The 12,717-nt window shown below is 36.7% G+C and overlaps 1 protein-coding gene across 11 annotated transcripts in view; it reads right to left on the reverse strand.

Annotated features, from left to right (window-relative positions):
• Window positions 1-12,717, reverse strand: part of BIRC6 (baculoviral IAP repeat containing 6) — a 151,175-nt gene that overhangs the window by 128,975 nt on the left and 9,483 nt on the right. For all 11 annotated transcript variants that reach the window (XR_014944694.1, XM_015857677.3, XM_015857679.3 and 8 more), the window contains exons 2-8: window positions 8,329-8,510; window positions 5,532-5,669; window positions 4,939-5,132; window positions 3,108-3,219; window positions 1,988-2,070; window positions 734-956; window positions 482-642 (exon numbers count right to left, since the gene is read on the reverse strand). Coding sequence is in view for 10 of the 11 variants with exons in the window: in XM_015857677.3 (XP_015713163.1) it covers window positions 482-642; window positions 734-956; window positions 1,988-2,070; window positions 3,108-3,219; window positions 4,939-5,132; window positions 5,532-5,669; window positions 8,329-8,510 (1,093 nt within the window). In the remaining variant the exon portion in view is untranslated. The remainder of the gene's footprint in view (window positions 1-481; window positions 643-733; window positions 957-1,987; window positions 2,071-3,107; window positions 3,220-4,938; window positions 5,133-5,531; window positions 5,670-8,328; window positions 8,511-12,717) is intronic.

Genomic DNA, 12,717 nt, shown 5'->3' on the forward strand with positions numbered 1-12,717 from the left:
CTACCACAGCCACAAGATTTATTTTATGACTGACATAAAAATTAAGGAGACGCAATCAGAGAAAAGACACCTTCTAGGAACCTGTAAATAATCTTCATTTTCCAACCTGAAACGCATAATCCATAATTAAAATGAAAAGGTGTTCCTGAACTTATATTCCCAGCTTTTTTTTCACCTTTGGAACATCAGCATGGAACAGCAATGGGACTAGGTATTTCTTTGTTAGTAGAGACTAAAAACTGAAACAACAGGAGTAAAATGGAACTGTCTTTAAAAACTAAGATTCATACATATTACACGTATGCGTACATATAAATATTTATACAAATATATAAAATGATGAATTGAGTAGAAATAGTCATTTACAAAAAAAATATCTCCATGAAAACACTCTTACTCATCTCATGCATGAACTTATCAAAATTACATTTACTGCCATCACAATAACATTTCTTATTTCTGATTTTGCAGATTGGCATACCTGTCTCCTTCTAATTTTGGTATATCTGAGCAGCTAGATGAATCTTCTAGCCATGCTAGTGTTGGTCTCCTTGAGTCAACCCCTGAGCTCTGTTCTCCCGATAACATAAGTTGTTGCACAATAGCTGGATCATATGCATTGATCTCAAATTTCAAGTGGACCTGATAAATAAGAAAAAGCAGAAGAGGTCTTAACTTATATCAAGACGCTTAAATCACGAGTAACTAGTTAACAATTCCCTATATTGCATACCTTCATAAGTTTGGAAACATCCCATATGCAGATCTTCCCTCGCTTTGTTGCAGCAGCTAGAAAATGAGGGCAACTTCCAGATCCAAAGCAGGCTATTCTGTCAGTGCCATCTGTGCAGGGAAATTGTGCTGGACTTGTTGCCAGCGTGACTGAAAGAGGTACATTCTGAGTGTGCTCACCCTTCACAAACGGGCAGTTTGGGGAATGTCTCTCATGTTCAGACCTTTACACATTAAAAACAGATATATCAAAAATGATTTCTCACATCAAAAGTAAACACATCATATGCAAACTCAGATCATGAAATTAAAAACAAACTGTTTCTGAAACTGAACGCTACTGCAGCTGACCATACAAGATCACTCAGAAGTTAATAAAACAGCTTTCCCTACTATTTTTCTATAGCAGACTTTAATAAAGTCCTAGATCATTTAATGGATAACTCAATTCAAACTGAGGAAGCTGTCCATAATTTTAAAATCTGTCCATTTCATTGAAAAAAAAGTTCTAAAGGCATCCACACAACCACAAAGAAATTGACACACTGACCTAGAAGCATAAAAAAACCCAGCAAGCATTTAAACTTGATATACAAATAACAAGAGAAATGGAAAAGAGCGATTACATTAGTGCAAAATGCCTGGGAAAAAATGAGGAAAAGGAGATGAGAACTGTGAAAGGTAAGGCTAAAAAGAAAAGTCTCTGACAAGCCAGAAATAGGTTTTGTTCAAATAATGATTATAAATTAACAGCCAGGACAATAATTATGTTAATGACCACTTTAAACACAAAATACAGTTCTACATTTCTGTCACTATGCACAATTTTGATTAACTCACAAAATTAGTAATGGCTCCAGCAATTTTACATAGAAGACAAATGCACACTACATGGCCTCCACAGTTCAAAAACTCATGTTCATGTCACAATCATACAGAAGACTGAGTTTAGAACCCTATAAAGAAGTGCTGCCTATTATCTTTGTCACAAAATTATTAAAAAGAAACAGCAAAACCAGATTTAAGAAATAAGACCAACAAGAATTTCTTGTTCTTACTATTACACAGAAATTTGATGAATTACAAGGAATTATTCTGTGATTTGTCCCATGGAATCATTCTGGAATTCCATTCTCATCAGTGACTATTCCTAAACTCACTAGAAATCCTATCAAAGTACGTAGACTTCAGCCTCTGAAGATTTCTGATCTCTTCAGCACAGACCTAAATCTATTCCAAATACCATTAAACTTACCAGGGTTCATCTGTAGGCTCCCAGCATACCAAACATACACTACAGGTAAAGCACATGGCTCTGTCATCTCCTGATGAAGCAGGCTATAAATATAAAAAGAAACAACTGAAATTCATATAGCTATATAACATGAAACACCAATTAGGTGACTAAGTAACTCTCCTTCTAGTGGCATACCAAAGCACTACATCAAACACATTAAAAGCTCAAAACTACACACTTTAAAGGGGCAATATTTCACGTTAGAAAAACCAACTATGATACACCACATTTCTATAGAAGAGATCTAGAAATGCCTGTGCAAGCTACTGGATAAAAATCACACAGAAATAGAACAAGTGAACAGCATCACTACTAAGACTTCTATTTATATGGAAAAAGCTCACACAATTAAAGAAAAAAAATCAGAATCTCAGCAGAATTTAGTTGCGTGCTTGTAAAATCCTGATGTCATGACATATACTCCCTAATCATCACTATATAAATCTATTCCATAAACAATTATTTTATAGTAAAAGTGATTTCAGAGAATGAAAAAATGAAATAGAAAAAAGTAGTGTGCTAAAATGTTGAGGTTGTATCTATTCACAACTCAATAATTTAGTAAAGTGATCTAGGACTGCCGTGTGTTACGCTATAGATTTCTTTAAATCACACCAGGAAAGTGAAAACAACTCTGATGTCAAGCTTACTGGTGTTATATATATATATATATATATAAATATATATATATATATATTTTTTTTTGCTTTTCTTTTATTGTAAAAATTAATGATATTTACACAATAATCTACTGAGAAGGAAAAGAGATGTTAACTCTTTAACTGCCAAGTTACTTATTTTTATTTAAGAGAGATTTATTTGATACTTATAATTGCCTTATAATCTTATAATCATGCCTTAGTTTAGAACAATGCTTTTAGTGATCTGTACAAAAAAGAAGCAATCTCAAGGTATGGGAAAAAGAAAGGAATTTCAAAAAGCACAAAAAGGTTGAATGATATATTTTTTTCATTATGCTTTCTGCATCATTACTGGAATTGATTACAAGGAAAAAACAAAAGGCATTTTTCCAAATCCTCACCTAGGAGACAAAACTAAAAACAATAAAACCTTTTACCTGGTGGTAGAATCCAGCTTGAGCCATAGGATCTGGTTGTGCCCACCTATAACCCACATGAGGCCATGAAGTGAATGTCTCCCTTCTGTTAGCTTCGCTATACATCAAAGACCTAGAAGGGCAAAAATTCCACATTATCCAGAACTGTCACTTAGAAGTGTTGAAAACAAAGAATCAAAAAGAGAAAAAAAAACACAAACCAAGAAGTAAACTCATTGTGACATATTTTTTAATAATTTAGATACTGCTAGAAATAACAGTCTGTTACCTAAACTAATAGAACTGTTGAAGGGGTTTCTTTGACTGGATAAATTTTGGGTTATTAACTGAACATATATGAATGCACATGTTTACAAGTATCCCAGAGGGATATTCTAAGCTTGACTGAATACATGGTGTAAACCCCTTGACATGTTGCTCACTGCATGCTGTAATACTTGAAAATCATAAACTACTAAACCACAAAGTGTGAAATCCTCCACAAACTCTACACCTACAAGGAAAACACACACATCTCTTTTTGCCACCTTCCTTGTTCAAAACTAAACTCCAACTAGTTTTCTCTAGTTAGCGTAACAACTATCATCATTTCTTTCTCTTCAACAAATGTATTCCAGCATCATCCCACATTTCACCATCCTGCACAGAGAGGTTCACAGGGCTGGAAGAATTAGTGCTGCACAATGGGAAAGTGCCTCACATCTTCTTCCCCTCAGTGTCAAGATGTTTTTGCTGCCGTTTTTAGAGACAACGGACATGAAACACTTCCTATGTAGGAAGTAAACTATTCTTGCAACACTCACGTAAGGGCTGCCTTAACTTGATATTTTACCATTTTAAGAGATTGATCTCAGAGAGCCCTAATCAAAAGTCCAATGTGACAAGTTACAAACCCTGAGGTTTGAGGAGTGGAAGAATAAGATTCAATCACTGTAAGTAATGTTAACATAGTTTCAAAATAGTATTTATATAGTAACTTTCAAGAAGGCACTGGTTTATAAACTTTGAAGATTCACCAACATTCCAACAAGTCTTAGCTTATGAAGGTTAAAACAATAGGTTACTCACTTACACATTATCACTTAGATCAGAAAGAGATGAAGTAACAGTCTATGAGGTAAAATTTCTCTGATCCCAAACACATAGCAGCAGACTAGAGAGTTCAGAAGTAGCATTTATATACTCAAACAACTTCCTAACCTTTATCCTCTAAAAGACAAAGCATGGGGATAACTCCTTCCTGCATGAAGGAAAAAGAACTGATTTCATGATGTAGCATAGTGGGTATGCTCTAACTCTGCTAGACAAATGTGTTCACTCTGTTCAAAAGAGGCTTACATAAGCTCTTAAAACTATGTGGTTTCTGAACATTGCTGTCTCAGTAAGGTTTGCACTAAGTACTAGTTTGAGTAGAGTCAGTAACTCTAATAATCAGTCACGCGCACTTTACTGTCCAGACACAGCAATAATCAAACATGAAAAGTAAAATGTGGGTGAACACATACTAACACATCACAATACCACCTACAGAACTAAATTTAGAGTTGCAACAGTTAACTCTCCAAAAGCAAAGCTACCTCATCCAACTATAACTAAAGCAATACTGCAAACAGAACACTCTTTTGGCAACCATTGAGATTTCTCTAAGTTTACCAATAGGTACAGTGCACTGTGCCTGAAACAATTTAGTAGCTGTATGACTAGTGGCAAGAAGGTACAGAACAGGACTAATTCAATGTTTTTTCCTTCAACAAAGGAATTAATATCATTTAAGAGTCCATTCTAATCATACTAAAGGGTCAAATTCATCACTGAATTTATCTTAAAATACCTGTCCACAGATCGACCAGGTCCCACACCAAGTTCTGGTCGCGCGCTGGGTAAGAGGTAAGATAACCTATCCATCACAGAGGATGCTACAGGTAAGGCAGCAATATTTTGATTTATCTTCTTGAGTTCATTTACAATGGCACTGGCGACAGACTTCAAAACATGATGAGGAAGGTGGAACGTAACCGTTGCCCACTAAATGGAGAAAAAAAAAAAGCATCTAGGTAAATATATTTTAAGATTCTGGCAGTTGAACAAATAGCTCACAAAAATTTCTGAAGCAAAAGAATATGGACCTGTTGTAATATTTATTGATTTCAATCAATTTAAGAAGTAATACAGGAATAGATACTAAAACAATACAGACACAATGCAAGGAAATTTAATATCTTCCGAATTTTAATCTCTGTGCCTTGTTAGTTTTTTTGCTTTACAAGTCAAACTTCACCCTGGGGAACTAAGGAACACAAAGATTTTGTCCTCCTCAAATGAAAACCATCACACTAAGTTAAGCATTCTGTATGCTTCAATAACAGTAGCTAAGCAAATTAAAGTCAAGAATCCGTGCTAGACAGTACAGAAACAAATTCTCACCTTTGCAACTTTATGATTTGCTGCTGTTTCATGTGAGGTATTTTTTAAACCATCCTTCAGTTGTGTGATGAATAAGTCATATCCCTCTGTGCTAGAAACATCTACTTTTTCTATGCAAGCAGATAACAGCTGCTGAGCCTAAAATGCAGATGTGCAAGAGCAGTTAGTAACCACGCTGAATAGCTACAGAAAAGATTGACAACTGTTTCATCATTCTGGGAAACACAGACTGACGTGCCTGGTTTATCTTATGCTACATCAGCATAACTCCTACAGAGAGTTAAGACACAGAGTTGAGCAAGTAGTTCCAAATTTTATCCTACAGTCCAACCAATAGAAAAATCTCCGCAGTAATGCTAGTAATTATTACATGTTCCCTCAGGTACAATATTAACAAACATTAAACAAGTCAGTCATACAGTTAACACGTGACATATTAAAGCCAAGCAAAACAGATGACATCTATTGCCTAGAGGAATCTTCAACTCAGAAATAAAGCACCTAGAAAAACAACACTCTAAACATCCATTTATATAATTCTTTTCTTCCATGTCCCACATGTTTCTAATTTGCACCACATTGTATCACAGGTAAGAAACAAAGGCATACGCTGTGCAGCAAGCACAGAGCATTCCATACCTGTTGTTAAGTAGGCTACATCTGAACAATGTTCCATGAAACATTTCAAGTTACAAACAAAAGGAAATACTTCCAAAGGGCAACTGCCAGCCTTGACTTTAACCAGCCAGGAATTACTTCAAACAGAACGGCCAAACGACCACTTGGTTACATGCTTGGGGAGATCAGGGGAGAAAAGAATAAGCCAAATCAGGCCCTTAGCTAAGGCTGTACCTGTTCCTCAGGTTTCCATAAAGTATTATGCACAACTCACGTTTCAAAAGTCTCTCACATACAAGATCAACAGACAAACTATTGGTAATTTTATAGTTGTAGGATGAAGCAAAACCAGCATAAAGGCAGTAAAACAACTTGTCAGTGCTGCCTATTAGAAATGCATATACATTACCTGCAGACTAATCACACAAAACAAGTACTTAAGAGAGAGCAAAGTTTTGCAGAGAAGTTTTAGAGACTAATAATAATTTTTTCTTGAATAAAAGTTCTTTATCTTCCTGAGATGAAAGAATTGGACTGATAGATACAGAACGATACCCACAGATACTAAATCTTTCTCAAGTCTGGGCAACTCCTGTTTAAAACTAAAAATAAGATCTGAATGTTGCTAATGATATTCTTCCCATCTCTCTGATTTGGCCCTCAACTCCTCCAATCTGATCTTAATGACCTTCTTTGGAGCCAGTGGAATATCTAGCTAAAAAAACTGACATGATGCTATAGCTTGTATTTGTATTAAACCATCTGAGAGTGCAAACCAAAGACAGAAAAACTGTCATAGGCTTGGAAACACTAACATGTCAGCCACTTCCTGGTCAGCCACACACCCCAAGGACTTCATAGCTACCCACAAACGGTCTAAAATTGACACCAGGGTCAGAAAGCCCAGAAAACCAAGAAAACCAGAAACCTGAAAAGCTCTCTACAAAGACATCTGTCAAGTGACAGTTTATTGCTATTACTCCTGCTTCAGACAAGCAGTTCAAAAAACCACCAGTAACATACAACCTGTGTTCACATAAATATCTGAAATCATTGTTCAGGATAAGTTTTTCTAAGTGATATATCATGCAGGGAAAATTTATTTCCTCTATAAACTGGGAAGTTCACTTTTCTCAAAGTGCTTTAAAGCTCTGGAATCTGGATTCAACAGTCCAGTCTTCTTGGTGTTGTATTTTTAATGTATGCACTACTCTAAATAATAGCATTGACAGATGCTCTATGTTCTTCCCAAACAATTCTACTTGCAATTGAAACTGCTGTGCAGATTTACTTCCTTTTGGTGTTACTTCGTGATCACTACACACAGGTGAAAACTACTGTCTTCAACAAGAGTGTATCTCATAGCAGGCTGTATAGGAACTGTTGAGTCACGGCCTGAACTGCTGATTGAGCACCTGGGGAAAGGACCCAGTCAGCCCTGGGAGCACAGGTGAAGGCAATTCAGCTGTGCAACCTGAAGGGATGGAGCCTGGCTGCACCTCTCTTAGACCTTAGGGCTGACTGCATTGGGGAAGGATCTTTTTCTGGAGTTCACTCCCTGGTGGGAGCTTTCCTCTGCAAACCTGGAATCTTCTGATAGAGGTAAGTGATCTTTTTCCCTTACAGCACCTTTCTGTCATGACAATTCTCCCATTGTATTGATCTGCCAAATTGCTACACAGGTAAAATAGGAAAATACTAATGTACCTGCTATCTCATGTAAGAAATGTCTTATTGGTTTACCTTCAGCCAGCATAACAAAATCCTGAGCATTACGCCCCAAGCAAAAACGTACACATTTTCACCCCTTAAAGCGACAGTAAGTGCTTGGTTATACTGTCTTTTTTCCCCCCACTGAAAACCTTAGGGAAAAAAGCCACAACAAAACAAGGACACGTAGCAGCATCAACTTTCAAAAGATTCCATGCATGAGCAGTGACAATGCTCCGGAAACGTGTCATTTCTGTTCAATGAAGTTCCAAAATAACATGCTCCTGATGAAGGAAGCATCATTTTCTTGAGATACAAATAATTAGGATAAGTTAATGCTATATAACGGCTAGTAACTAAGAAACTTTCCATGCAGTTAACATTACTCTGGAAACTAAGGGACAAACATCTGGTTGCAGTATTTCTGACAGTTATTTACATATACTTTTTTTTCCCCCCTGTATCTTACCTCTGTAACTGGCAATTCAAGCTGAACCACATCATCTTGTTTTGAAACAGGTGTTTGCAGAGCTGTGTCTAACAATAAGATCCCGTTGAGATCTTTCCTACATCCTACTGCATAATCATCCACGAAGATCACTTTATCCACAGCAGAAATATACTGACATTTCACCCGTCCACCTGGTTTAGCTATAAAGGGAAAGGAAAAAAAAAAGATTATATTAGAAAACAACTTTTATTTAAAAAACCCTTTTTAAGAGCCGTAATGGAAGCCATCATTCACATTTTATTCCTACAGGAAGTTCTAAATTAGTGCTTTCAAGTCTAAGGTGTCTGATGTGCTTGACGTTAGCTGAGAATCAATAAGAATTAAACTATACCAGCATGAAAAGTAGGACAAAACTGTTGAACTACTATTAAGAGCAATTAATACTACTCCATTAAGTAAAAAAAAAAAAACAAAAAACAAAAGAAAAGTTACTCAAATCTCTGAGGACTAAGCACAGAGTGTGATGTGAGCCAATGCCATTTTAGCCTATGCCTTCCAGCACTGTCACCACCCAGCAGATCAGCGCCTCAGCACTCCAGCTGGACAGAACAGGAGAGTGGGTGAGGAGAAGGAATTCTGGAGTACTTGCACACTGTCTGTACATTGTCAGAGGTGAGAGAGGTTCATTGAGGCACTAAGGTAGCTTACTTCTGTAATGCCAAGGCCTAAGCTGAAAACATTCCATGGTCAACATAGAGCTGGTTTTGCTGCACAGAAACAGGGGTTTCCTTGAATTCTGCATTAATTAAGTCTTGTCCCTGTTCTCTTTCTTTGGACGCTATGTGCTGTTTCTAATTACAAGTAAATAAAAGCAACCATCTAGGTAGTTAGCATGGAGATAAAGACAGCTATGTAATTCCCAAATTCTCATCTTCACAGTTTGATATAGACAAAAGCAAATTAAAACTTCTCAAAACAGAGGACATATCACTCTGACCACAATACATCCTCTCTCAGAAACTCAGTTCAGGAATAGTTGTCAGCTACCCTTCTCATCAAAATGTTTTGAAACAATGACTCATATAACTCTCATTCCAGTCCATAAACCTTTGTCTGCATGAAGTATACCACAACTGTAACCATCACTATACAGGTCAGAAGCGCTTCAAGAGCAACAAAATCACTTCATAGCTGAGAAGCCCTTGGTTCTATCTCACCAAAAAGAGCCCTCTGAACAAGGCAAGGAAGTAAAGCCATCCTACAGAAAAAAAAAATAATGGTTTTTTACAAAAAGGCATTAATTTTTTAACTTCTTTACAAACATTAGTGGTAACAATGTATTAGAAATTATTACGTAAATAAAACAGAAAATACGTGACGTGCTAAACTAGCGCTCACAATAAATTAACACAGAGTTTGCAGTCTCTTCGGTGCGATCCAAGTGATGGATTACGACACTTTAGGACCCTTTTTTAACCTATCACTTCTCTCCTCTTCCTTCCCAGAAGAAGAGAAAGCAGCTCACTTTTCTAAGCAGTGCCAACAGAGTGAACATTTCTTTGGCACCTTTTTTATTTCATATCAACCACAGAAGTACATTCACGCTGTGTTTAGCAGCCCACAGGAGCCCTGGTTCTGTACATCCTTCAAAGATAGATTACTCTTCTTTTCATCATTTTTGCAGAGATGGTAAAAGAAATCTCACGTCTGACCCACCAGTTAGCTAACAAACAGCCTCTGTGTCATCAGAACCAAATTTAAAAGACCATGCAGTAGATAATGTGCCTAATCAACATACTATTTTTGCTCTGTTCCAAAAGTTATGACAACACAAAAAATACATTGCCCAACAGCTACAATCCTTACAAGGCTTTTTATACTGTGGTTGCCAGAAAGATCTGCCTAAGCTATCTCTTAAAAAAAATAATAAATTGCAGTTTCTAAGCTGCTGGAACTCCAAGAAAAATATTAAATCAATATTTAGCATTGTTTCAACAACCAGAGAAACACGTTCTGCAAACAACTGGTTTCCAATTTGAATAGCTTCTGAACTGCTGACAAGCTATTCTGCAAACTGAGCAGATGAATTCTGAAGTTCAAAGAACGCATTTCAAGATGATTTCACTCCTAGTCGCAAAGTGGATCACAGTTCACATACTGCTGGTTGCATTGTTTACAACAGTAAGTTGAGAAAACCAGGAAACAAAAGAATTTATACATCATGAGCATGGAAAACAATGCTTATAGGAATTTACTCATCCTCAAAGCATCTGCAGAAGGGTCATTTGTAACTTAGGATTGATATTTAACAATGTATCAAAGGACTCCAACCAATATCTGCTTGACAAACCTACTGGTGCCACCATAATATCAACTAACTCTCCACCCTGGCTATGTTTACTGGCATTAAGTAGTGAAACATGGCTTCATAAGTCACAGCTCAAAAATGTCATGTAAATTCATTAATAACTTAAGATAGATAGATAGATAGATCACCAACACTCAACTATTATTCTTATTTTAGGTCTCAGTCCCTCAGCTATGATGTATTTTGGGTGGCAACAGGAGAATGGCCAAAGTTTTTAACAATTCTGCTTTCTAGTCTTAACCACAAGTGAATCACAGCCCCTCCCAGCATCTCTGCCCATCTGTCTAGGATTAAAAACAAAACAAATCACAACAAAATCATTCGGTCTTTTTTCAGTTCCAATAAGGAAAGCTGGCAGGCCGCTAGCACACTGGAACTGAGAGCCCAACGTGTGGGAAATGTCATCTATTAGAACATCACAGGTAGTGATCTGAAAAGCTGAAACAAAAGCAAATTAACATCAGACTGTAGAAATGAAGAATTTGAGAACAGGAATGTTCTCCCTGCACCTTCTTTACATCAAGCAATTTCCTGTGATCAAAATCTGACCTATAAAAGGAAAGAAAAAAAAATACAGAAAATCAGATTGTTTGTAGAATATATAAAGATTTAAAAGCATTTATTGCAGCCCCTTGTTTACAGCCATTATGATGAACCAAACCAATCACAGATTTGGCCTTACTTTTTAAGGAGTAGAACTAAAACCTGTGTCTGAATTTTGCTGCCAGAATGACGCCAGAGCTCCAAAGAAAGTGACTGTTCCATACTCAAGGCTGCCATCAGGAAGAGATGGAGGGTGATGCTGACAGTGACATATTTTACCTTTTCTGTTACTACCAAGAAGTTAAAATGCCTTGAAAACTATTGACCAGTGTGACTGCACTACAATGTATTATAGTTAGTAATTATCTTGCTAAGAAGTTCCCAATGTGGAACAAAAACCAACAGATAGTTCCTAAGTTAGTTAATTATGGTTTATCAATAGCTATAAACTGATGGCAGTAAATGTATGCATCATAGCACTAATTCCATAATGCCAATATCCAAGACCAATTAGACCCAAAGGAATACCCATAATTTCTATCTATGAATGCAATTAGGCCTTTAGATTAAAGCTGTATTTCTAAAGAAGTAGAAATCCCATCAGCCAAGCAAAACAAGGCACTTCACATGCACCAAATCCTTTTCCATTTTCAATTAAAACCAAAACATAACAGTATCTCAGTACATTTCAAAATCCTGCAACCACAGGAATGTTGATAAAGTTTCAGGAGTCCAAAACCTTCAACTGTCCTCTTAATGCCTCATCCTTAGATGTAAACATCTCCAGCTATTTAAAACAGAATCCAAAAGGTTAAGAGAAGGGAAGAGAGTAGTTCAAAGGCAGAAGCACAGCCCGATTTGCTCCAAGGATCACCTCAGCAAAGCACTCTGCTGCCACTGTGGAGATGCTCCACAGCCCCTTTCCTGCAAAACAAGAACATCCGCAAACCTGGGTGGAAAGGAATCTACTGGATGTGAAGTTCAAGTTACCATTTTGCATGAATGAAGCCTGAACCTGCATGTTTCCTTCATGAGCAACAATTTCACTTTTAAATGTCACTGTGTATACCATGTATACTTACACCTCCATGAGACACATCAGCTGGAACAGCAGACCAAATAGACTGAACAAATCGAAGACACATTTAGAGTTGAAAGAGAAAAGAAAACCAAAATTGCTTTCTAAACAGCAAGACTGTTAAAGGAGGCATAAATACCCAGCTTTGCACTGCAAAGTGCCTTCACTTAATCTGTAATATTGTTATTTGCCAAAATTGGATTTAGTTAATCAAAAATAAGACATGATTTATATTATTTATATTACCAGTTTTGCTGTATGATAGTGGGCCTGAATAATTGTTGCTAAAGTAGTGTAGGAAGATGTGTTCCCTGGGCTAAAACATGGGAGAGTAACGTGTATATGAATGAAAAACATCCTGATCAAGAAACTCATAACAAGTAACTAACAATGCTCACAAAGTTTCAGAACAAACAAA

Source organism: Coturnix japonica, chromosome 3, assembly GCF_054131305.1.
Source record: "Coturnix japonica strain WE chromosome 3, WE-NBRP24, whole genome shotgun sequence".
NCBI classification, from domain to species: Eukaryota; Metazoa; Chordata; class Aves; order Galliformes; family Phasianidae; genus Coturnix; species Coturnix japonica.